At 31.2% G+C, this 26389-nt stretch overlaps 3 protein-coding genes across 3 annotated transcripts; all 3 read right to left on the reverse strand.

Moving 5' to 3' along the window:
- Nucleotides 1-73: 73 nt before the first annotated feature.
- Nucleotides 74-9848, reverse strand: LOC111700271 (putative peptidyl-tRNA hydrolase PTRHD1). Its single transcript, XM_023471148.1, is given in 9 exon segments — nt 74-262; nt 1298-1378; nt 3254-3306; nt 3959-4034; nt 5718-5769; nt 6835-7127; nt 8274-8389; nt 9203-9253; nt 9693-9848. Coding segments are annotated over 6 exon segments (345 nt in total). The 5' UTR covers nt 6852-7127; nt 8274-8389; nt 9203-9253; nt 9693-9848; the 3' UTR covers nt 74-196.
- Nucleotides 8345-15332, reverse strand: LOC111700291 (mortality factor 4-like protein 1). Its single transcript, XM_023471163.1, has 13 exons — nt 15248-15332; nt 14832-14953; nt 14287-14335; nt 13998-14047; nt 13264-13321; nt 12639-12798; nt 12525-12581; nt 12155-12309; nt 11590-11669; nt 10735-10860; nt 9693-9827; nt 9203-9253; nt 8345-8389 (listed from the first exon to the last, which is right to left on the reverse strand). The coding sequence occupies exons 2-13, from the start codon at nt 14907-14909 to the stop codon at nt 8345-8347; spliced, it is 1044 nt and encodes a 347-aa protein (XP_023326931.1). The 5' UTR covers nt 14910-14953; nt 15248-15332.
- On the reverse strand, nt 15259-26005 carry LOC111700273 (zinc phosphodiesterase ELAC protein 1). The gene is made up of 14 exons (XM_023471150.1): nt 25922-26005; nt 24319-24382; nt 24188-24247; nt 23274-23358; nt 21665-21715; nt 21247-21349; nt 20810-20852; nt 20456-20506; nt 19723-19799; nt 18827-18923; nt 17704-17769; nt 16576-16634; nt 16172-16303; nt 15259-15885 (listed from the first exon to the last, which is right to left on the reverse strand). Exons 6-14 carry the CDS (start codon nt 21247-21249, stop codon nt 15760-15762), a joined length of 654 nt encoding a protein of 217 aa, XP_023326918.1. The 5' UTR covers nt 21250-21349; nt 21665-21715; nt 23274-23358; nt 24188-24247; nt 24319-24382; nt 25922-26005; the 3' UTR covers nt 15259-15759.
- Between the last annotated feature and the right edge of the window lie 384 nt (nt 26006-26389).

Genomic DNA, 26389 nt, shown 5'->3' on the forward strand with positions numbered 1-26389 from the left:
GAAAAAATATAAAAAAAATAAAAAAGTGTTTTTAAAGTTTTCCTTAGAAAAGTGACAAAAAATAAGTCTTTTATTTTAAAGTGTATTTAGAAATATCGTGCAGCATTTCATTTAGTTTTAAATGAACATTCTTGTTCAAGGTTGAGTTTTCTATCACCATGAAATAAAGGTGAAAATAAAGATTAATTAAAAGATTTTATTCCACTGCCAGTTTAGGCCCCTTGTATAATTTAAACTTCTTGAAAAACTTCTGAACCTCCTCCTACAAAAGACAACATTTCATAATTTGAAAATAAAACTAGAAAGTGACTGTAAGCTTAATTTGAAGTGACCCTCCATGCAAAGATGGCAATATCCTATTTACAACGATACCCTGGAAACCTTAATCGAATCATAAATGTCTCGTTATTCTGCTTTGAAAAGTGTTAAATTCTAAAAATTCATCAGTTGCTTATGAAGCAGGAAATGCGCAAGCCAATTATAAAGCAAAATAAAAATATAAATAAAAATAAAAATTAGCAAAAAAACTGGATATCATATTAAACTTGGATCAGACAAAGCTTTTCAGGTTGCCGTTGTGAATCGAACATACAAATCTTTCAATGGAATACCACTTGAATTTTCATTTACAGTCCAATTTTCTAATTTCTATATCGTTGCAACCGTACTGATGTCGTACATTAAATATCTTTAACTTTTAATCTAGCAGAATTCAAAGTTCCACAACTGTCACAACATGATATCAGGATTTATAGAAAATAAGTGCTTGAGGGACCATGGACGGGATTTAATGAATTTGAGCTAGGTGGTACTCACTGAACAACCAACCGCAGGTTCAAATCCTGAATCACCGATTCAAAATTAAAGATTTAGATTCAGGATTTGAACCGGTTGGTTGTAGTTCAGAGACCTCCCCAATCTATCTATGTACTTTGTGTCAAAAAGTTTTTAATTTTATAAAATTTTGAAAATGCGCGAAAAAATATGTTTAAATCTGCAAAATTTTTATGTTTTTGTTTTATATTGCACAACTAGAGACGATGCTCACAGATAGATCCACAATTAGAAGTTAAATTAGAAAGCATAGTCCCTTAAATTAGGTCCAGAGTCCTCTACTCATTAGCATTATTAAAAGTTAAATTAGAAAGCATAGTTCCTTAAATTAGGTCCAGAGTCCTATACTCATTAGCATTATTAAAAGACGACTTGAAATTCAATAAAAATAAAATCTTAAGACGAAAAAAAAAAAAATTATAAATAAGGCTGATTTTGAAGAATGTTAGATGATGTTCCTTTCCTTTGGATATGGTTTCAGAGCAATACATGTTGGATAGTTCTCAGGCTGTTCAATCCACAGTTTGTGACTTTAAAAATCAATATTTTTAAAACAAAAAATTATATTTTCAAAAAATCTAATTTCGTCCTAAAGTTGAACTGGGTTAAAGGTCCGGGATTAATTTTTTTTGACTAAAATAAGTTTTGAGATTCATTGCGACTATTTTTGTCAAATCTTACCACGCTGGATCTAACTTTGAACGTTAAGGAATTAAGACTAGAACCTAAGCTTTTACATCGCGGCCTCTGGGACAACACCTTTTAATCCCTGGGTTTCCAATCGGAATTCCGTTGCGCGGAAATTACAGGCCCAGCAATTGCACGCAAGTAAAATTCACCTGCGTTGGAAACCTTACTTTTAATCCCAGGGTGTTCCACAAAACATGGGAATTAAGTGGCAACTTCTGTAACATATTGTTTAAAGAAACTTTATTTGGCAACATCTAAATCTTCTTAAAGGAACTATCTTTGTAATTACCAATGACTCTATATTTAAATAAGGGCATGCCGGTTACCTTTAAACTTTCCATTTACAATATAAACAAGGTTGATTCTGTTAATTTCATTCTTTGTTAGGGCATAGATTAAGGTTTAAAAAGTGTACCGTTGTCAATCGGGCAGGCCTTTTTAATCTTTGTTAAAAAACGTAATGTTACTTAACATCACGTCTACATTGCTATTTTTGGGTCTGTCCTAGGAAATGCGGCCATGAACATCGCAATATCCTGATCGAACCCAGGTAGTTAGCAGAACTTTGTTCGAACCACCCCAAAGACTGTTCTTGCTCAAACTTTTTCTTTGTAATTGCATAGATCTAATAAACACTAAATAAAATTTAAAAAATCTTTTCTGGTTTCTATTTATTGAATAAAATCTTTATTGTCTAGGGTTCTTATATATGGCTCGGCTGGAAATCCTTGAGAGGTAAGTGTGTGAAATTTTTCTGAAGCAATTTTACAGCAGCAAAAAGTATTCTATTGGAAATACTGAGACATGTTGATTAAATACATTTTCTCAAATATCAAAAATGTCTGTTTAAAATGGGGTTCAATGATAAAAAATGTGAAACAAGTAATTGAAAATAAAATTCTTGAAAAACTTATCAAATTGGGCATTATTGGAACCAGACCGAATTTTGAAATTCAAATAAATTTACAGATTTTGAAAATATTAAATTTACAGATTTTAAAAATATTAAATTTGACCGAGTTAGGTAAAAACTTCCCATTTTTTTAAGAACTCAATTTTAAGAAAAAACGATTTTTGCTAATTTTCAATATTTTTCAATTCTGTAAATTGTTTCGAACTCCGGTTTTCAAACTGTTCTATAGAAACCAAAAAATTAAAAAAATTTTCATTTTCATTTACACTTCTGATTTTTTTTACAAATTTAATCATTTGAGGGGCCCATTTTTGAATTGTGAAAAATACTGTTTAAAACATGCCTTAAAATTTTAAGTGGAATTCCATTTTGCTTTGTAAAATTGATTTAGAAAAATGTCTCAACCCTATTGAGTCCCCCTTCTTTGAAAGTAAATAGAATTCAAAACAGAAAAACCCCATTTTGGATAACTCATTCACCCCACTCTAAAAGTTGCATGATCTGTGCCGGTACAACACGTAGTGTACAGTGTATCCAGTCTGGACAGCCCAATGTAGACTGTAGAGTCGACCGACCCAGCACGTTTCATGAAACAAATGTACTGTCAAGAATTCAGTTCATTAGATGGAGAATGATTTTTTGATAATTCAAATTAGAAGTCATTTTATTGCTGACATTAAATTTCAATGATTGTTTTAAATAACCATCCTCATTCCTCATACTTTTCAGTTAAATTCTTTTTTCATCAAATAGTATTATGTGGCGGCACATTGAATTAGGTCAATCAATTCCTTTTAGATGTATCATAGTTTCCACCAATAAGAGATCCCTCAGGCTGCCGCCAACAGAGAATAACTGGGTTTGTTCGTCTGAATTAATCATTTAGTAAATTATTAAACCAATTTGAACTTTAAATATTTTCTAATAATTAAATATTTATATTTTAATGTAATTCTATGTAGTTTGGTTAAAAATCAGTTTTAAAGATCGACCGAAAAAATGCCGCAAACATTCAAAGGTATTCATATTTGAAATTACTGGTCCGACTTTTGAACCTCGTAGCTCCTTAGTTTTGATTTTGCACCCAGTTGTATATGAGAACAATTATTTGGTTGTAGACATACAAAATTTTCATCAGAAAAAGATCGTTATGTTTGAGAACATATTAAATGTCAATCTAACAAGAAATTTACTTTAACTTACTTAACTTTTGTGTACGATTACAATGCGGGATAACGAATAAAAATTAAATTAATCTGTAGATTAAAAAAAGATCGAGATCAAGCATTGTTCTCGATATCAACAATAAGGAATCATAAGGAAGTGAAATCTGCAAGAGGCCCCATTGTGGACCCCCCAGACCGCCCAACTCTGATTTATTTAAATTCATTAATTCCCTGCATATTTTTAACGATATATTGATATAGCAACATGAGATTAATAACTGCAAACAGTCCCTTATAATTATATATTTATTATTAAAGGTTATTGTTAAATCAATTCTAAATGTTTAATGGATTCCTGAGTAGTAGAGATGAATGGCAGCTGTAGCGGCATGACAAGCTTGGGCAATTACAGCGCCAACAGGCCAACCTTCCTACATAATTATGATAATGATGATTATTAATGATTATGACGATGATAATGGTAATAATAATTTTGATGATAATAATATAGATGATAATAATCATGATGCTTATGAAAATAATGATGCTAAAACTAATGATGATTATGATGAAAATGATGATTATAATGAAAATGATGTTTATGACGAAAATGATGATTATGACGAAAATATGAAAATAACGAAGATTAAGGAAAAAAACGAAGAGGATAAAAATGACGAAGATGATAAAAATGACGAAGATGATAAAAATGACGAAGCTGTTGATGAAAATGAAAAAGTACAGCTTAACAAGAAAAAGTAAATAAATAAAAATATAGATTTTTTTATTTATAATAATGATTACAATAATAGTATAAATTGAGAGATAAGTACTTAAAAACAATATTTCCATAGAACACATATATTCAAAAAAATATCAAAAATATATAATATTTGTTGTGAGATCAGTTCCATTTAATTCATTATCAAAATAAATCCATATACAGGGTGTCCCACGAAACTTGACAGTAGAAAGGCAAACTACATCTACGTTTATATGCATGGTTAATGAAAGTGTTGCAAAAATCACAAAATTCTCCTAATCCTGGTATTTCCATATGTTTGTTTTTGTTATGTTGTCAGTAATACCGGAGATATTACGAAGTTCGTTCAGAAAATTGTCAAAATCTGAAGAAAATGCTAGGATTAAGGTTACGAACAAAAGACGGCCTTCAAGTCGTCCTGCTGCTGTCTTTCTTTTTTCATCTTCTTTACCCCCCCCCCCCCCCGAACTTCAGAAATGATGACAATGATTGTCATAAATGATGAGAATTTAATGTCAGAAATTGTGACAATTGTTGTCAAAAATTGTGAAAAAGATTGTCAGAAATTATAGTCAGAAAAAAGGGTGACACTGATTATCAGAAAGGTCAACAATGAATGTTAGAAATGACGACAATTTTTATGATAAATGGTGACAATTATTGTAAGAAAGACTGGCAATGATTGTCTGAAATAGTGACAATCATTGTGAGAAATTGAGGAAATTATTATCAGAAATAGGGAAAATGCTTTTCAGAAATAGTGACTGATTGTCAGAAATGGTGACAATTATTATGAGAACTGGTTACAATTATTGTATTGCCAGAAAGGGTGGAAATGATTGTCAGATATGGTGACACTAATTTTCAGAAATGGTGACAATTACTGACAGAATGGCGACAATGATTGTCAGAAATGCAGACAATGATTATCAGAAATGGTGAAAATGATTATAAGAAATGGTGACAATAATTCTAAAAAATGGTGACAATGATTGTCAGAAATAATGACAATGATTGTCAGAAATAATGACAATGATTGTCAGAAATGGTGACGATTGTCAGAAATAGTGACAATGATTGTCAGATATAACGACAATCATTGTCAGAAAAGGGAACAATTACTGTCAGAAAAGGCGACACTGATTGTCAGAAAAGGTGACAATGATGGCCAGAAAGGGTGACAATTATTATCAGAAAAAGCGACAATGATTTTCACAAATGATGAAAATGATTGCTAGAAATGTGAAAATTTTGTCACAAATGATGAAATGATTGTAAGAAATGTGAAAATGATTGTCACTTATCATGAAAATGATTGTCAGAAATGGTGACAATAATTGTTAAAAAGTACCTTTAGAAGTAGATCTCCTCTAACAAGGATATATTGAACTATTGACATGTTTCTGCAAAAATAATATATAAAAACTTGTTTAGAATAATTGATAAGAAAATACATAGTGCATCTTTCTTTATCAATGCAGGGGAAGAAAGTTCGAAACCGTGATTTAGCCCAGTGTTAGGTTCTGTCCAATTCAGCAAATTTATCTTTTTTAATTTAACCATCTGCATACTTTAATTTTGAATAGCCAACTACATTTTTATAACAAAAATTTTAATACAAAACCCCAACTAATAAATAAATTTCAATTTTTAATGATGATTGATTTTGTTTTAGAGCATGTCACATTTTTAAAGCAAATGCAAAGTTTGGCCGCAAAACACATTTTAGAACATGTCACGAGTTACGACATTTTTTCAAGCATTTACAGCATTTGGTAACAAAACAAGCTTTTTGCACATTGTGGAATTCAAATAATGAAACTATACAAATAAAATATTACATTCTGTTCTGATATTTAAACTTGAACGACTTAAAAAACTGAAAAATGTTAACATTAATATTATAGTGTTCTTACAATTTAATTGAACAGAAAAATTGCGAGAATTGTTTTACTAAAAATAAAAACTTGAAATCATCTGTACTCCTAGTATATAAAAGTATAATATCCAAACAAATTCTAGAAAAATTTTGAAGATAAAAATATTTTCAGTGATTTATGCTGTTCTGTAAATTATGAAAGTGTGTTTTGTTCTGAATTGTTTAATATTTTTTATTGTTTTAAAAGGCGAAAATTTGCGAGAATGAAAACATTGAATTGTTTCGAAAATATGATTACTTGAAGTTAAGTTTAGAAAAGAAGTAAATAGTGTTATTTTTAGTTCTCTTCGTGCTTCATAATATGTTGGAAATAGGTTCATTATATGATATTTGCACTCGGCACAAGAAGAGTCATTTAAACGTTGATCATGATAGTTGTGCCCAAACCTCAGTGTCAGGTTTGGAACATAGGCACGGGTTGGAACGTTCTTCCCCTGTAATGTTAAATAAAGATTTAAACTTTGGAACAATTTTAGCAGTTTATTTATTTAATTCAGCCAATTTAAAGAGACTAACGTGACGTCAATACCCATATAAGAAGTGCATCCCCCATTTAAACAGTTATCTGAGCAACGATGAGGGAGATATCGATGTTTTAGATTTCTGTCAATTTCATTCATTCTCTCGGCCGCATAAATCCGCAACTTAATTGGGAAACCACAAAAAAACAAAACAATATTTTTATCTATTTTACTCCAAAAAGGGTTAATGAATAAATACTGTTGTAAAAAAAATTATTTTTCAAAAAAAAAATTTGTTTCCTAGTTTATCATTCCGTCATCAATCATGCCATTTGCTTTCATTGTGAAAAATGTTCAATGTCTGAAAATAAATATTATTATTATTAGCTTGAATATTCCACAATTTATCAACATATTCAAAATACTAATAATTAAAATGAAATACTTTTTAAGTGAGTAACAAAACAAAGAAGTAAAATAATCCGCAGAATGTTTTTTATACAACAAAGTGTAGTAACATTGTTCACATCAGCAGCGTGCTTTTTTACACAACAAAGTGTGATAACATTATTCACGAAGCTAATTGAAAGACTTTTTACAATCTAAATACATTAATAACAAAACATAACAAAACATTTTGTACTTATGGGTAGTTAATTATGAAAAATTAGGGTTATCTAAAAAAACGTAAGAAGTAAAATAATTTCTTCAGTTTGCATAGTTGCATATAAATAAAGGTTTTTTTTTACAAGTTAAGACATGCTAACACATAACATGAATGAAAACGTAACTTTATTATTATTATTATTAAAGGATAAGCCATCATTCAATGAAGTAGGAGTCGGCACTCCTAGCCTCCGAAACGTATCCATGGGCAGTGGGGTCCGCACAGTCTGCATCATCATAAAATCCATAACATAAATGTTCACCTCATAAGTCATAATAGATTTGTAATCTTCAATATAAATCAAAGGAACAGTGAACTTAATTGAACAAGTGATCCTTGATAGAGTGACACGTCAGATTCAAATCGGTATCCTTACAGGGGCTTTAAAGGAAAAATGAAAGGAGGTAAAGGCTGAAACCTTTATATCAATTTCTCGAGACAGGAACATCAGATAGATGTCTTATTGTCTTATATGTATCGCGTTCAACGCATGACATTCTCAGGTTTCATCCTAAACCCCCCTTTCATTTTTCCTTTACAGTCCCTTTAAATGCTTAACTGGAAGGTCACTAAAATTACGAATACAGTCCCTTTGACAACCAATGTTCAATAGTAACCGATACAGATCTATAAGTAACAAAACTGTTCTGGGCCCCCAGTGTACGCAATACAGTTGTTATGTACAACGAGAGCGTATATTTTGTAAAAAAACATTATTTTTTCCAATAATTTACATATTAAGATATTTTTTTAGGGAAACTTCAATTTTTATTTTAAGATATCAATCTCGCTTTATCACCGAGTAAACTTCAAAACAATTTAGTACATTTTAAAATTTACTTTTTATATTTGCTGCCTGCTGAACAAAGGGTTGGTTATATTGTAGAGAATGTAGTTCAGACATATATTGCTCATATTGCTCTTCTGTGGTACTCGGGGGATGCAGTTCCATAATCCTGAAATATCATTATTATTATTATTAATATGGTCGACCATAAATTTGATTTTCTCTTATTTGTTCTTAAAATCTAAAAGAGAGGAGCTACGAGGTCACAAAAATGTACGAGTAGTGAAGCATAGATTTCAAATCAAATCAAATCTTCTCCTCCTGGCTAGTTTACAGTGACTTCGCAAAGCGGCATATCTTACTATATATATTATCCCAAGGGACAGTTGAGACAGTATATATATATATATATATTAGTATACAAGCTTGTGAACCCGGCTTTGTCTAAACGAAATATAACAAATTTTTTTTGTCATGCTTAGATCATGCACTTGGATTTACCGAGTTAACCAATCATAATGTTAGGCAAATCGGCCCAGGGGTTCATTAGTCGAGACCGAACATATAAACAACAAAAAAAAAAAAAAAACAGATATTACAATCTTCTTCTTCTATCTTCTGTACATACATATTTTAATTGTCTGTATGTTTGTTTTGTGTGGGTTCTCGCATGACCCCAGGGAAGGTTTATGAATGCTAAAATTTGAAAATTCGTAAACTTTTATTTGTCATTGTTTGTACAAAGAGAAGATAGTGCCACATTTAAAAGTTAAAATAGAAGATATGAGCGCCCTAAAAGTCTAGTAAAAATACAAATAACTATGGTAATGTATTCTTTTGAAGAATAAAATACTAAAAGTGTTCTAATTCATTACAATCAGAAAATGAATTTCAGCAAAAAATAACACATATAATCTCAAGTGAAAAAATGTAAAATTTGACTTGACAAATATTAAATAATATGTGAATAAAAAGAAATTACCTCTATTTGAAACAGGGTTTCTCTGTGTCTCCCAATATATTCAATAAAATCCTAAAAAGAAGAAAATTAATTTTTGGTAAATAGATTATTTGACTTGAGACGTAATTTTATGACATTTTCCATTCAAACTGTGACATGCCGGATTCACAACGATTTCTTTTAACCTTTGTCTGAGCAACGATGGGGAAGAAAAGGTCGTATTTCTATCGTAAAATGTCCTGAATTCAGTAAGTTAATACACGGGACATTATTCTCTCAAAATGGAGGAAAAGTTTTTTTTTCTCGCTGAATTGGAGATAAAAATGATTTTAGAGGAGGAAGGATCAAAAAAAACTTGTTTTTGATGTACATTTTGATTTTCCCCTCAAATTCATCAAAAATGGGGAAGAGGAGGGGATTCTAAAAAATATACATCAAGGACAAAAAGACACTTGAAATTACATGACGTCAACTGTCCTTGTCCGGTTAATTTTCTATAATAAAATATTACCTTGACGTTGTCTAATAGAAGAGCTAACGAGGTTTTATCCAGGCTTGTGGCAGAGAGCATCGGTCCAAGCTTCGTAATTAATCTCAGTAGGTGAACAGGACCGTACAGTTGGCACAGAGGGATATTCTTGTTATCCTGTACAGTATACAGTATGTTATATAATTACATTATACATGGTACCGTGTACACTGGTATGCTATATATAAGGTATAGTGTACAGAAGTATATAATATTTTATTAAACAATGAATTTTTACTTAAAATTACGCTTTCAGTTCCGTTAATTCAAAGACAATGCTGTTGAAGCGATACAACTACCTATTTCACTATTTGCTAAGCAATTATCTAAATAAATGTAATAATAGTACATTCAATTGTAATTAAAAATCTAATATTTAATTTGAAATAATGTTTTTATTGTCTTGATATTTTCAAGTTATGTGAACTATTTGGTTAAAATTACTTTCTGTCATTTTCCAGGATTTTTACAAATACTTTCATTACAATGTACACTACATAAAGGAACATGAACATAGAACAAATAAATTGATATTTATTTAAAAATTTAAAAATGTTGTAACACTGTAGCGTCAATCTTTTTTAAGTTTTGCACATTTTAGTTTTTTAGTTTTAGTTTCTGAGATTTAGAAGGAAAATGTTTAAATATCCACATTCTTTTTTATCCTTTGTCAATCCAAGGGTGGCCTCAAGAATTTCAGCCATTTTATTCCAGCTGTATGGCCAGCCATAGCGAACACATACAAAACAATATGTATATTGTATATATTTGAGCGAAGAGCTTTTTACAAATTGTGAATATCAGGATGTCGAAGAGCTTTATTACATTAGGAAGGAATGACAATAAAAATAACAATGACAATGACAACGTTATTGCTAATTGAACTATATCATCTAAAATAATAATCTCTACTGTATATCAATTATCTCCTGGGGATAGATTTCTCTGTCGTATCAATCAATCAATCAATCAATCAATCAATCAATCAATCAATCAATCAATCAATCAATCAATCAATGCCTACCTCTACTGTATATCTACTAGGGATGGATAACAGTTTCCTCTGTCTTATCATATAATCAAAATCATCGACCAGAACGTTCTTTAACTCTTCGCTAAGCTCTATTCGAACTCCTTCACCAAATGCAACCTAGAAGTATATCTAATTGTATTTTTCTATTTTAACATTTTAGTTCAAGACGAAAAGCCTTTTCTACTTCTGTACTGTTGAAAATTGGACATACCATTACCACATTTAAATGACGGATCAAATAAAATTATTTCAAAGACAATCTACCTAAGACTTCCTTCTACTTTAGAGGGAGGGTAAGCGTACATTCAAGTGACCCCTCATGCAATGATGGCAATGCTAGTTTACAACGGCACCCTTAAAACCTTTGTCTGATCAAGTAAGATTTGAAACTGTTATGTTTTTGATTTGTGGTTTCTCTTCAAAAGTGACACGCGCATTTCTTGCTTGTAAGAAAGACTGGAGAAATCATCAAAATTTTTCAGTTTCCGAGACAAAAAACGACGTTTTCTTCAACATTTGATTTTTTGTTAGATTTAGGGTATCCTTGTATTTCGGGCATTCAGTTTTAGATGAAGGGTCGCATGGAATTACAATTATCATCAGTTTTCAAAAATATAAACATGGATATCTAATTTATAATTGATAAGACAAAGCTTTAAAGTTTACCATTTTGAATCCAATATTCCTCTCTTTTAAAAATGAAGGGTCACTTGAAATTATGCCAGTTTCTTTAAAGGGTTCCTTACAGTTTGACAGGTTTTCAGATTATCAAAATTAAAATGGGTAGAAAGAACCTTTTGACCTTATTATATTTATTATATTAGATTTATTATTATTAATCCTCACCGTTTTCTCTTTAGGTTTGAATCTGTTTTGTATTCCTTGATTTTCTGCTTTCTTTGGTTTCTTTTTCTCCTTGCTTTCTCCTAGTATCAGGGGTATCTATTTCTAAGAAAAATCCTCCCCTCCATCAAAAGTCATTAACGAAGAAATTGCGGATTGGCTGAAATAATTGATTTTAGGGTAATATAAATTAATTTTCAGGTAAAAGATATGAAGAGTGGGGGGTGGGAGGGGAGGACACTTCGACAGTTTTCGATTTCCCCCACCATATCTTTGTAAATCATACCACACCCTTCACCGCAAAAGAGGTAACAATGGTTTATATTTTCTTGAAAAATTCACCCCCGCTTCCTAAAAATTTAGTTACAATTTTAAGAAATTTCCCCCTCTTGAATCTTAGGTTTAGGATAAAAAATAAAAGTTTTCAAGGGAAAATTTTTTTTTGTTGAAAAAAACATCCTTACCTTTCTTGTCAAATTTTTTATTTGGTGTAATTTTTAAAAATATACAATCATCAGTACAACTACATCTAAATTTTTGCGGAAATTCTTGAAATATATAATCCTGCCTGGTTTTTTGGAATCTCCTGGTTTTTTCTCTTTAACCTCTCCAGGTTTCTTTCCTGGAGCAGGTTTCGGATCAGGAGTAACAGAACCAACTTTTATATCTTTAACAGAACGTTTTGGTCTCTCTTCCTGCTTTGTGCTCGTATTCGACTTTGTGCTAAATTAGATATTTTATCAAGTTATTATTTTATTATAATTTAAAAACCTTAAAAAGCATTTGATTTTTGAAAATCAGAAGACAATAAACTAAAAAAAGTCCAAGAATAGTGAAAAATCAATACATTTTTTGGGAAACCTTGCATAAAAGAGTTAAGACAGTGAAACATAAAAAATAAAAAGGACAAAACTAAGATAAAATGAAAATAAATATCCCTAAGAATACTTGTATTGGAGTTACTTCGGGAACGAGGTTTTAAACCTTTCATAATCCTAAAAAAAAATTATTATTGCTCTGAACTCAAATATTCCTAATTTTATAAAACTTACCCTAAATTCTTTAGTGTTGGATCGGTAACTTTTTGCTTCTTTCCCTCAGTGAGGGGCATTTCTTGTTTCCGTTTATCGCCGCTAGATGGTTCTGGGGAGGATTCTGGATTTTTCTGGCTGATGGCGCCACCTCCACTTTTTTTAGACGCATAGGTTTTACCTAAAATTGGAACAATTAAAAAAATTACAATAATTTTTCACAACAAAACCTCTTTTACCTGTAACAATCAATTTCCCTTGAAGTGTTAAAAATTAAAAAGTGTAAAGAGTTTGGAATTAAAAATCTGTTTCTTTGGTTTTGATTTTTTACATTTATTTAAAAGAATTGTTATCCCGCATTTTTACTTTTAATTGTTTTTAAAAAGTTATTTTCACTCACTTTTTTTAAAGTTCTTGAATAAAAATTTCAAAAAACAAGAATAAGTTTTAAACAAGTTAGATTTACACAAAACAGATGCAAAAATATAATTAAATATAACATTTCCCTACGATTAAAAAATATACCCCCCTCCCCAATATATTCTGTGAACGTGAGCCCCACCATGATTTAATAAGGATTGAAGGTTTGTGGCATTTATCATTATTGTAATTATTATTATCATTCATGAACTAAAATAAACAAGACCTCTAGCTGCTAATTCCTCTTCCACCTCCTTCATCCGTTTCTGGTTTTCTGGAGTAAACTAGAGACAAACATGAAATTTTCTGTAAAGAAAAAAAATGGAACCTTCAAACCAACGTATATTACTGATAAAAGGCACTCTCGAAGTGAATTCTCATGTACAGATCAGGATTGCTCAGAAAATGTTGATAACCAGTGATTTACAAACCTTCATAACCCACCCAGAAAAAAAATCCAGCCTTTATTAACAAACTTTTTTTATGATTTTTATATATTTTCTTTAAAAATCACCTCCCCCCCCTCATTTCGAAAATAATTTGTCCCATCCAAATAGATTATCAAGTACAATAGGTGGCAACAGGGAAATGATCCAATTATACACGACGTCACAAGTGTCAAATATAACAAGGAAAACTAAATTTTCTCACATTAGTTGACATGTTTTCCAAGATTAAATAAAAAAGTTTAAAAGCAGAAAATAAAGAACACAAAAAATTGCACTTATTTTACTGCAAAATAAGCACTTCGTTCTAAAATTAGCATTAATATTAATAATTTTGTCGGACACAAAAACTGAGTTTACACTTGTGACGTCAGAACAGTAACAGAGCTGTACTGAGAGTGTTCAAATTCTACATTGCCATCTATTTGTACTAGAATCTATTTATAGTTATAGGTTCCTAATACGTTCCGTCACAAATATTTACTTAAATTTATTTTTATAATTTTCATGTTTCCTTGAGAAGTCTCTCTTCCGTTACCCATTCATCCCAAGTCTTGTTCCAGCCTGAAAAAAAGGTGATTAAACAATCCCTTTATTGGAATACTAGTACAGCCTATGATAGAATAAAAAGTGAACAATCCTTTAAAAGAAAAAATTCTATTTTTAAAACCTTTTATTTTTAAAATTCTCTCCATTTTTAAATATTAATCTACTTGGCAACAAAACAAGGAATTTCTTACTTGTTCAATATCGCTTAACAAAAATATTAAATCTGTGTATATTTTATAAAAAAAAATACAAACCTTTGTAATGAATATCAAATTCAAATATACCATCTTCCTTCCTTACTCCCTGAACATATTCATGTTTAGACAAATTTCATCATTATATCGAATTTCAACGTAGTTCAGAGACGTACACAGGAGTTTGTCAAGTGGGGGGGTGGGGGGAGGTTGCATACTTTTTTTCTTTTCAGGGGGAGGGGCCTGAGAACCCTCTGGAAACCATAGATTTTACTGATTCAGGGGGCTGGGCCCCTCCCCTCACTGTGTACGCCTTATAACACTTTTGTTAAGAGATACGCTTGATTATAAAACACGCTAAGCTACGTTCAAAACAAGAAAGATGTGGAGTTCAATATTGTCATCGTTCTCCATTTCACTTAGGAAATGTAATCAAAATATTGCATTTGCAATTTGTTGCAACTGCTATTTCTAAAAAATGCTTAGGACACTTTTTTAGAAATAATTAAGAATAATAAAGAAATTGTTTCATATCAAATGTAAAAAAATCAATATCAGTCACGAAAGAATGAATTAATCTATTCATTTGAGAAAAATTATTAGACCTGTACTTTTGCTTCGTAAATCATTATTCCTTGAAAACAAAGAACAGTTTCCCCTTCAACATATTTACTTCGAGTCATTTTTCTGAAGAAAAAAATAACAATAACAATAAAAGGTAAAGGGACTGTTAGCGTAATTTCAAGTGACTCACCATGCAAAGATGGCAATGCCAGATTTACAACGGTTCCTTTAAAAGGGTTGTCTGATCAAGCATAAATTGGAACTACATGACTTTGTTTCTAAAAACTTTTCATTTTTTTTCCTTAAAAAATAACTTGCACATTTCTTGCCTTTATAAGAAGGACTGAATAAATTATCTGAATTTTACACTTTTTGGGTAATCTTCTAAATTTTTGATCCGATTAAGGTGTCCATGGAGTCATGTGACATCTTTGCATGGAGGGTTACTCATTGTTACGCTTGAAGTCCCTTAAAGAAAACAATATCACATTTTATCACATAGTAACAATCTCAGTGTTAATCGATCTATATGAGTCTATGAGAAGATATCTAAATAAATGATTTGTATCCAATAAACGTCATAACGAAGGAAACAATTGGGCCGAACATGACCCCAGGAAAGGTCTATGGCTCGCCACAATTCGAAAAATGCTTTCCAAATATTTTTTTTCGCTTAATTTATTTAATCCGTGAAATTTTTTTATCAATATTTTTTTCCATGTCCGAAAAAGAATTCATGGTATGGATAAAGCATCTAAAAGTGATGATTATTTCAGTTAAGAGAGTTGGTGCAAAAATCCATGTAAGCATATTCATCGTGTCGCTTAAATTAAAACTAGATTTAAGATTAAAAGTGCGGTGAGAAATGAAGTATTATTCTAATTTTGAAATAACATCGTCGTGAATCAGGCAAGATTCTATTTAAAATGTGGGTCGAAGAAACTGGCTGAACTCCAAGAATCTAAAACATCAGGATTTTTTTCGAGGCACAATAACCTCCATGAGGTCCTCGGCCACCATGACCTCCATTCTAGAGTTGTTGGACTTGAGGTATTCCTGGGCCTCGAGAAGCAGGGTCTCCGCTGAGTAGTCGTCCTAGACAAGATCAAGGATAAGGTATAAAGAGTAAGATCTGACCCTAAAGTAACTAGCACCCTGAGCTCCGCCCCCTCCCCCCTCCGGCAACCACTCTACAGCAGAGAGATGCTAGATGCTACCAGTGAGTCAGGTAGGATAGATATATAGATACAACGGTGAATTTGGCGGATTACTTTGGGTATACTGTATTATATTTATATTTATATTGAATTATCTCCAAAATTAGAATGCTTTTTTTAAATATAAAAAACAACCTTTTTATACAAAATTTTTTATTTCTCACCTTTTTAAGAATATCTCCAATATCTTTATATCTAGGACTAAGATGGAAAAGAACAAGTAGATTTGCTCTTGCTCTTAGAGCAATATCGGCGGCCATGTCAGGGGTTGAGTGTCCAACTTCTACACATTTCTCCTAAAAATAATACACCGTATTATATAAAAAAAGTATATCGGACCTGCATCGGTATTGCCTGTTTGTATGTCTGATCATAACTCATGAACCCCTTAATTTATTTGCTTACAATTTTAATTGGGAAACTCGGAACCACCACGGAAATGTTCTTAGTTTGGTTACAGTTACACAATTCTGAATCAAGAGGGTTGACTTTTGTGGCGACATTTTCTTCTGTGGAAAACTTGGTTTCTATGCACACATGGGTTCCCAAGCTTGAACATCATATCTACCTTGAACTTATTCTCCATAGTTGCTTCGTGGATAAATATATCTGGAGAATTGGTCAAACCTAAATAAACATCACAGTTCATTTGTTTGTTTTTTCTAAACCCTAAAACGGCTGGGGTGTCTGAATCTATGTTTCTATATCTGAATCTACGCCCCCCCCCGTCCCCATTTGAAAAAAGCCTTAGTAAAGGTATAGAGTTGCAATGCAGGATCATAGCCTAACTTTTTCAGGCCAGCTCATTGAAAAAAAGGCCACTAACTTTACTCATTTGGCCTGGGTGCTAGTAAGGTTCGAAAAAAAATGCCAAAAAAGGGTCGGGAAAATGCAGAAAACTTTTTTGTTTTAGACAAATATTAAGATATTACACATGCTTCTACTTTCATTTTACAAGGGCTTTTCAAAACTGTAGTTTTTATATCTATGACTTTAGTCACATAGAAAGTTATGAGATTTTTTTTTTAACACGGACTGGATTTTTTTCTGCCCTGTAACCTACCCGGCCCTTTGCATTAAATTTGTTTAATGCATAGGTTAGGGTACATAAAATCCTTTTAATTAAACTTTTTTTTAAAAGAAAAAAGTGAAAGTGTCAAAAATGAGAGTGCTTAGAGTGCAGGGCAAAAAAAACCCAGCCAATTTAGGATTTAAAGGGACTGTAAACGTGTTTTCGTGATTTCCGATTCACAACAGTGCCCTTTTGACTGATTATTGACGACGAACAGATAATATTTTTCTCATTGAAAATTCAGTGCACTCTACTGAATTCTTAGCTGGAAAAATAAAGATAACGCCGTCATCTTTGATCAACCAAAGATCTAAAGGGTACTGCAGTCAATCGGACCTGTCTCGCTGTAAATGAGTGAATTCTACAGTCCCATTAATTGTTCTATATTATGTAACAGATAAACCAACAATTTTTACGATTTTTACTAAATATACCGGGTTACCCACAAAGGATTAGACTGTAATGACGACCTGAAACTCTTAAATTATGGTAATATAATGGTTGAATTTGAAGTTTTGAACCTAAAATGGCATCAAATAATCTAAATACTAAATGAATTCCGAACAGTCGTCTTAAAAGTCTCATCCTTTTTGGATAACCTTTTATGAAAGCGTTTAGTCCTACCTAGTATTTGGTCACTATTACAGGTGTCTCCGAATATAACGATCTCTCTGCCCACAACTGGTGACCCTGTAATGTATTAATCAATCAATCAATCAATCCAATTAAAAACTCAATCAAATCAGATATTAAAATTAACACTCAATCAATCAAATAATTCAATTAAACTCAAAAAATTAAAACAAAGCAAATCAATCAATCAATCATCCAAAATACACACAAACTAGCAATCTACTAGTAAATAAACTAAGGAACATTTTATTTTTCAAGATATTAACCATATGCTAGTTATGTTAAAAGCTCCTCAGTCCTGTAAATTATATTTTTCAATGTTTACTGTTTTTTGAGATGTAAGAAACAATTTGGAAGAAAAAAGATGAAAAATTGAATCAACTTTTAAATAATTATTTTCCTCATTTCAACGAAAACAACCAAAATATTAAGAGTGAAACAATTTGACATTTTTTTCTTTTTAAATGCTCAAACCCTTCTTGCATCCAGTTCTCAAGTTTTCTTTGATACAGTTAAAAAAATATTTCAGAATTTTTTTATTTTTTTTTATTTGAAACTAATTCAAATTTTTGCTTTGTTGTGAAAATAAAATCACTAATACAACCCAGAAAAAAACGACAAAAAAATGGTTATCAAAATGTCTGTCTTGAAATAAGTTCAGAAACCTTGAAATCGTAAAATACCTTGAAAACTAACAAAGATAAAAGCAAAAAACCTGAATTTTGGAAGAATATCAGTGGAGAGTATTAAAAAAATATTTTTTTAAAGACTTAAATCAAGCAATTTTTGTAATATTGAAATACGGACAAATGAGTGGTATTCAGCGGTTCAAGATACCCCACATCAAGAAATCGACCTTCCATTATGACCTGTGTTTTTTTTTTAACTGGTCAATTACTGAATAAGGTTTTATTTATTTAAACTTTTTACTTTTATGAATGTAGCTTCCGTCTGCTACTGTAGTGTAAAATATTTTGCTGGTGCAAAAATTTCGATAAATAGTTTCACCCTTAATAATAAACTAAGGAAAAAAAACTAAATTTTTAGAGATGGGTGGAAGGGGGAAATTATCTTTCAAAAATATATATAAACCCCTGTAAGCTTCCCGTAATACCTAGGAAATCCTCTGGTTTCAATAAAACTCCTTCAAATTCCACAGGTTTCCCGGCTTTAAGTTTACCATAGTCAGGTCCAGGTTTCAGACCAACTTCCTGACAAAAATAATATAAAATACTCACTTCCCTTTCTGATATTATTATTAATCATTATTATTTAAGAACACCCAGTAAATCAGTGAAATTGGGGTCAATTAACCAATTTGAATACAAATGTGGGGTTCACGTCATCATTTTTGGAGCAATCTTAATATTTTGCATATGGGCATCATTTGTTTTTTTTTTGAGTCAATAGCCTATTGAGGCACTGGCCTCTTACTACAATGGCGGGATTTCACAGTGGGAATCTTTCACGATCATTAACTTAACACTTAACTGAACTTGTTTTAAATATCACAGATCTACAGATTAAAAGACGGTAGTCATTAACTTCTGGAGTGGGATAAACTAGAAAATGATGCATCTTAAACCACAATTAAATTTTTTTACAGATTTTATGATAGAAAAACAAGTAGGTCCATATTATTTTTGCTCTGACAAAAATTTATAGGATACCAGGTTGTGAAATGTGAATCGGTCATGTAACTTTATAGGGACTGTAAGAGAAATTTCAAGTGACCCTCCATGCAAAGAGGGGAAAGTTAGTTTACAACGGTACCTTAAAATCTTTATGTGTTCGTCATAAAGAGATATGTATTATTTGCGAAGTTACCAAAACGCTTGTAGACAGCTGAAAATGCCGGTGGGCGCTGTACTGTATTAAGTTGAGACTGTACCAGTGTACACAGCGCACACACAAACATTTTCAGCTGACTGTAGTGTAACTCTTTGAATGAATGGAGGGTTCTCTTAAAATATTGTCGTCAGATGCTTTCTAAATTTAACTAATATTTACCTGTAATTTGTTAACATCAAGTTGACCGGGTGAATCCTGTTCTCGAATATGGAATCCAAAACTAGGAATTCTGTGCTCTCAAACAAAAAATCATTTTTTTAAAAATCAATTTAATTTTTTCCCTCGTTAGGGTTAAAGTTAGAAAATAAAAATTGCCTAAACTTGAATTGAGTATTGGGATGTTTATCATAAAAGGTAAAATTAGACACGGGAATTACAGAAAAATGAGTATTTATGTTTAGGAGGACATTTACTTGCTTTTATCAACTGTTAAACTCAAGACTTAAATCTTTTATTTGCGCAGATCTTGAAACCATACGTAAAAACTTTACATAAAATAATAAGCTATTATATATATACTATAATTGAAATTGTTCTGAATTTTTATTTTTTGCACCTATACCGAATCGAGAATGTTTGTAGGTTAACCATTCAATAAAGTATTAAGAGGGATGCGAAGCGTCTTGAAAACCAAGCTTTCATTAAAAACTAGCCTGGGAACCCAGCGTTGCCCAGGGTACTCATAGTTACCGTTTACCCGCACTTGAAAGCTTTTACCGGAAAACAAAATTTTCGCTATTAAAGTCGACCCACTAAACTTAGAACATTTTGTGGCTCTTCAAGTTCCCCAATCAAAATTTGAGACAAATCGGTCCAGGGGTTCCTGAGTTATGATCGGACAAACAGACAAACAGAGATTACAACTTTATATATATAGATAAATAATCATTACCTAAGGCAGCAGCAGAAACTTTAAATTCTTGTGTTGAGAGAAGTGACCAACCTTTTTTAACATGGGGTATAATTATTAAAATCCGAATTGTAGAATGCACAGCTTCAAAATAGGAAATATATTTTGGTGTTTTTCAGAATATTCATCATTTCTTAAGAATTAGAATCTTGATATGATTATGAATATAGGGTATAATGTTTAATGTTTTGAATTTGGTCTACTGCCTTAAATAAAGGCTTAAAATGGAATAATGACTGACTTACTAAAGAAAAAAAACAAGCGCAAAAAAATTATATTCAAAACAGAGGTGAAAAACATTAACCTTGTTTCGAGGAAAAACATTATACTCCTTTCCTTTAGCTTGAGCACAATATTTAACTGCTCTGTAACTAGATTCCTAAAAAGAAAATTATTATTATTATCGATGCAACCAGTTATTCATGTTAAAATAAATCTGATTTATTACGATGCTGGATAAAAAAAACAGAAGCTGGAACTTTTGTTCTTATTCTTTCTGAACCATATCTTTTATTAAAGTCTGATAGTTTAAGTTGATTCCTTTTGGATATCTTTAAAGCCCAACCATTTAGAAGTTTAAAAAATCGGATCATTGCAAGCTGTTTTCATGGATTAGGCACTTAATCGCTTTATACCAAGAGTTTTCGCTTAGGAATTTTTTTCTGAACTTATTATTTTTGAATATCGCTCTAAAAAAGAAGAGACAATCTCTAAGCATTAAAAATCTCGCAAAATGCAGGAAGAAAAATCCACCAAATATTATGATAGCGTACCATTGGAAGCTTTTCATCTTCCGTAATGTGATGGGAAACGTTCCAGTTCGCCCAGTCCGGAGGGTACTGGGAGTCCAGTGGGACCAGTTCTATCACGGAAAGACTAGAAAACAACATATTTCATAACGGAAAGACTAGAAAAAAAATTATATTTAATCACGGAGAGGCCAAAAACTACATATTACATAACAAAGAGACTTGAAAAAACATTACAAAGTACATTTTTTCAAAAAAAAAGATTGAAACTTGAAAAGTAGGAAGAATTCAATATGCATTGCACAGATTTAGATTGAAGAAAAATTATTTTATTGAATGCAGGTTTGTCCTTAANAAAGAAAATGAAAAATCTAAAATTAATAACTGCTAAACTGTGAGAATTATAAGACAGCCATATAATTTAACTGGAAAAATTACCAACCTGAAAACTAGCGGAGATCTTGATAAGCCCAAAGTTGTTGCTACAAACTTCCTAAACAATTTTTCATTCATGTAAAACTTTTTTAACATATTTTTTTCCCCCAAAGTATAATTTTTCTCAATTTTGTTTCCTTTCTTCGCTGTATAAATCCGCACATTACTTAATATAAAAACACAATTGAAAATTTTCAACTTCCAGAAATTAAAACAAAGACAACTAACCTTTGTTGAGAGAAAGATTTCAAGGGTATCGTTGTAAATCGGACATACCACTTTTTACTTGGGGGGTCACTATAAATTAAGTCCCCTTATTTGTTAGATTTTCAAAAAGAGTTTACACGGTAAATATTTTAGAAAAAATGAATATATATTATCTCTGAGTAGTAATTTTTTTGTACCGTGTACTAGAAATTAAGCACTATGACGTTCACTGAGCACTATAAAGTGTACTGTTATTATACAGGGTACTTAATATGTACTATGAAGTGTACTGTGTACTATGAAGTGTACTGTGTACTATGAAGTGTGCTGTGTACTACAAAGTTAACTGTGTACTATAAAGTGTACTGTGAACTATAAAGTGTACTGTGTACTGTAAAGTGTACTCTGTACTGTAAAGTGTACTCTGTACTGTAAAGTGTACTTTAAAGTGTACTTTGTACTATAAAGTGTACTGTGTACTTTAAAGTGTGCTGTGTACTAAAAAGTTGTGTACTATAAAGTGTACTGTGTACTATAAAGTGTACTGTGTACAACAATTTATTAAAAAGAAACTTTTGATAAAGAGTTTAAAGATTACTAAAGAGAAACTGTTTAGGATTAATTCTATATGAAACTCCTAAGATGTAAAGATATCCAGGAGTTTAGCAAGATAACCCTGAGCACAGCAATCCTGAAATCTTCAAGCTATTCAAAACCATCGGAGAATAATTTGGCAAGAATAAGCAAGATCTAGAAGAGCATTTAAACACCTCAAAGCTCACATCAGAGTAAGTTTTAGAAATATAAAAGCTTGGAACAAAATTTTAATTAATTTTATTAAAAACTAATTTTTGTATTTTTAGTTTTTCACCGTGTTGAGAGATGAAAATAAACTCTAAACCTACATCTTCTTTCAAAACGAGTGCATAAAAGATTCCAAAGAGTGTGTTTTACAAGACCCCTACTTTTCCCAGATGCTCAAAAAGTAACAAAATTTCTGGGATTGTACAATTAAGTGTACTATGTACTATAAAGTGTAATTTGTACTATTAAGTGTAATATGTTCTATAAAGTGTACTTTGTACTATGAAGTACACTTTGTACTATAAAGTACACTTTGTACTATAAAGTACACTTTGTACTAAAAAATATACTATGTACTTTAAAGTATACTGTGTATTATAAAGTGTACTGTGAACTATAACGTTTACTGTGTACCTTAAAGTTTACTGTGTACAATAAAGTGTACTGTGTACTATATAGTGTACTGTGTACTTAAAAGTATACTATGTACTATAAAGTGTTCTCTGCACTATAAAGTGTACTGTGTACTTGGTACTTTAGTGTACTTTGTACTATAAAGTGTACTGTTTACTATAATTACTGTTACTATATCGTGTACTGTGTACCTGATTCCAACAGGCCCATATAGTTCAATAACGGTTTTATGGCCATTAACAGGATCAAGGCCGTTACCCAGAGTACACAGCAGTCCTAAGAACAGTCAATGTAAAGGATCCATTTATTCATTTTCGTGCGGATCCGGGATCCGTTCAGTAAATAAAATGGATTCCGATTCAGCTCACGAATATTTCTGTTAATTAACGAAGCTTCTTACAATAAGGGTGGGGCAATTTGGTACTTTTTTGTAAAAATATTTAGATACTTTCAGCACGTGTATTAAAAGTTTTTATCATAAACAAGCAAAACTAAATGAATTTTTTTTCTTACTTTCAATTCAAGCAGCGTATCATAGTTTTGTAAATATTACATCACTAGGACAAGCAAAAATATATATATTTTTTAATATATCGCGATATGGGTACCAAAAAGTCCGTCTTGAAACACTGAATTCAAAAATGTTTAAATCATAAAAATAAGTTAAAAATTGAAAAAGTTCCAGTCAGGTAAAACCCGGACATTTTAGTGGAAATTTTCCAGATTCCTCTAAAAACAATAGTTTTTTGACCCTAGATCAAACAAATTTTCACAATTTCAAAAAACCAACAACTTGGCCATATTCAGTGGTAATTAGAGGTACAACTTTAGCCACGAAAATGGACATGTTTTGAAGAAATCAAAAATTGCGCTGAACTATTTTTTAAGAAATCAAGTTTAATTAAACGATTTTTGCTGCATGTTGGTAATTTTGAAAAAAATTCATATTGTGGTTACTTTACTTATAATGCAAAACAATCTCGAGTTTTTCGTTATCACCCCTTACTTGTGTTGTTGCTAAAACATGATTGAACTAAAAACTAATATCGATCAGGGGGGGAGGGGGTTAAATATCATGAATGTATAAAATCTATTTTCTTTTTACCTGGTAAACCGTACAGATGATCCCCATGCAGATGAGTGATGAATATTTTACTAATTTTACCTAAATTACAACAAGGAAAAATAAGGAATCAAAATATTTTATAAAGGGAAATTATATTTTAGATAACTCACCGGGTTTTATTGAACTTTTCTGAAGTTGAATTTGACTTCCTTCCCCGCAATCAAACAACCAAACCTATCGGAAAATTATACATTTTTCATAAAATAAAAATTCATTAAGGAACTTTAAGCGTAATTTCAAATGACCCTTCATGTAAAGATAGCGATTTACAACGGTATCCTTGCAAGATATCCATGCTTTTTTTGTTTACATTGTTTATTTCAATTTATTTATTCTCTGCAAAAAAAGACTTACGCATTTCTAGTTGATAAGAAACTACAGAGAAATTCACTTTTCAAGTCAGAAAATCGATCTTTTACATTTATTAATAGATTACGTTTTCAATGGTACCGTTCTGGTAGCATTACTCTGTATTTTCTATACTACAATGAAGCATTTACTCTACATTTTCTATACTATAATGTAGCATTACTCTATATTTTCTATACAGCGAAGAAGCATTTCCTCTGCATTTTCTAAACCATTGCCATCTGTGCATGGGGGATCACTTGAAATTACGCTTACAGTTCCTTAAAATTCACCGACTTCTATATTCTATTTGGATGTTGAGATAAAACTTGCTCATGAGATGGAATTTAAAGAATTTGAGCCGCGGTTTAAATCCGCCAAAACCTGGTTTAAATTCAGCGCTTGCTTAAATCTTGAAACATTTGATACAATTTTAAGCTAATTCACATCTGTGGGGGGAGGGGGGAATTGATTTGTGAAGATCTTGGGAAAAAAACCTTAAAAATCATAGACCTGCAAACATGCAGAAGCAAACTCAGGGGGAGGGGGGTATGAGCCGGATTGGCATGAAAAAACCCAGATAAAAAAAAACAAAAAAACAAACAATAAAACCCAATTTAAAAAAAACACCTGTGAGTGGGCTTTTTTACAGCACTAAAACTGACACATTTATTCTTTTCTCTTGAAGTTTTAAATAGGTTGCTATAGAATAAGGATATATTATATTAAAAATCCCTTTAACATTTTTATGTGTGAGTGATCTGAAGTTTTTCGGTATTTAACCATGGTCTCCTTCTTTAATAATCTACCGATTGAGTAGCCCCACACCCATTCAGAAATATGTATCCAATTGAGAAAATAGAAGTAGTCTGAAATTCATAATTCAAAAAAATTGTTGTATTCCCCTATAAAGGCCCCTATGATGAAGGGAGATGATATTATTGTATTTAAAGAGCATTTATAAATGGTTATAGCCTATTATCACAACAATATTATCATTTTTCATAACTATAAAGTTCACTTATTGCTTAAATAGTCGTATTACTTTGAAACAATGTGAACTATGAATTTTAGTAGGTTTTAAATACTTTCAAATTGAAAAACCCCAAAAAACCCCAATAAAACAAAAAAATACAACCCAATACAGCCCACTGGGCACCATGTACAAAATTGATAGGAGGGGGGGGGGACCAAAAATCGTATATAAGGAAATCACCCGTTTCCCTATAGGGCCGAAGTTCATAGATAAAATGAATAATCATGCTTATCTGTTTAACAACAATGTGTGTGAGAGGGGAGGGAGAGGGGGGCTGGATTAACATTTTCTTTCAAAATTAGATTTACAATTTCATAGTTTGTACAAACCTGCTTGGGGTTGGGAAACAGGACGCTGTCCCGAGAAAAACGATCTTCATCCTCAATTACAGATTTTTCTCCTACATCTTAAAAAGGTCTGAAATATATATTTTTTTAAAAACCGTTTTAAAGCAGTTATTTATAAAAGCCATTTACCCTTTCACACTTTTCACTGTTTTTAGGAATTTAAATTTTCTATGGAAGGTCTGAAGGAATAAAGATGTACGTTTGCCGCGTATATATGGATTATTTAACTCAAAACTGTTTTCTAATCAACTAATCGCCTCAGCTTCTAAAACACTGTTTCAAACGGACCTAATGGGTTTCCTACCTACTTCATTTGGACATTTGAAGCTAGAAGCTAGATTATTTTCAAATGAAATAATTAAGAAACCATCGTAAACTAACCTCACCCTCAAATATTAAGATTATACATCATATAATTTTTTGTGTAAAAAGTGCTTAAAACTTGATAGA

The sequence above is a fragment of the Eurytemora carolleeae genome, unplaced genomic scaffold, assembly GCF_000591075.1.
Source record: "Eurytemora carolleeae unplaced genomic scaffold, Eaff_2.0 scaffold266, whole genome shotgun sequence".
NCBI classification, from domain to species: Eukaryota; Metazoa; Arthropoda; class Copepoda; order Calanoida; family Temoridae; genus Eurytemora; species Eurytemora carolleeae.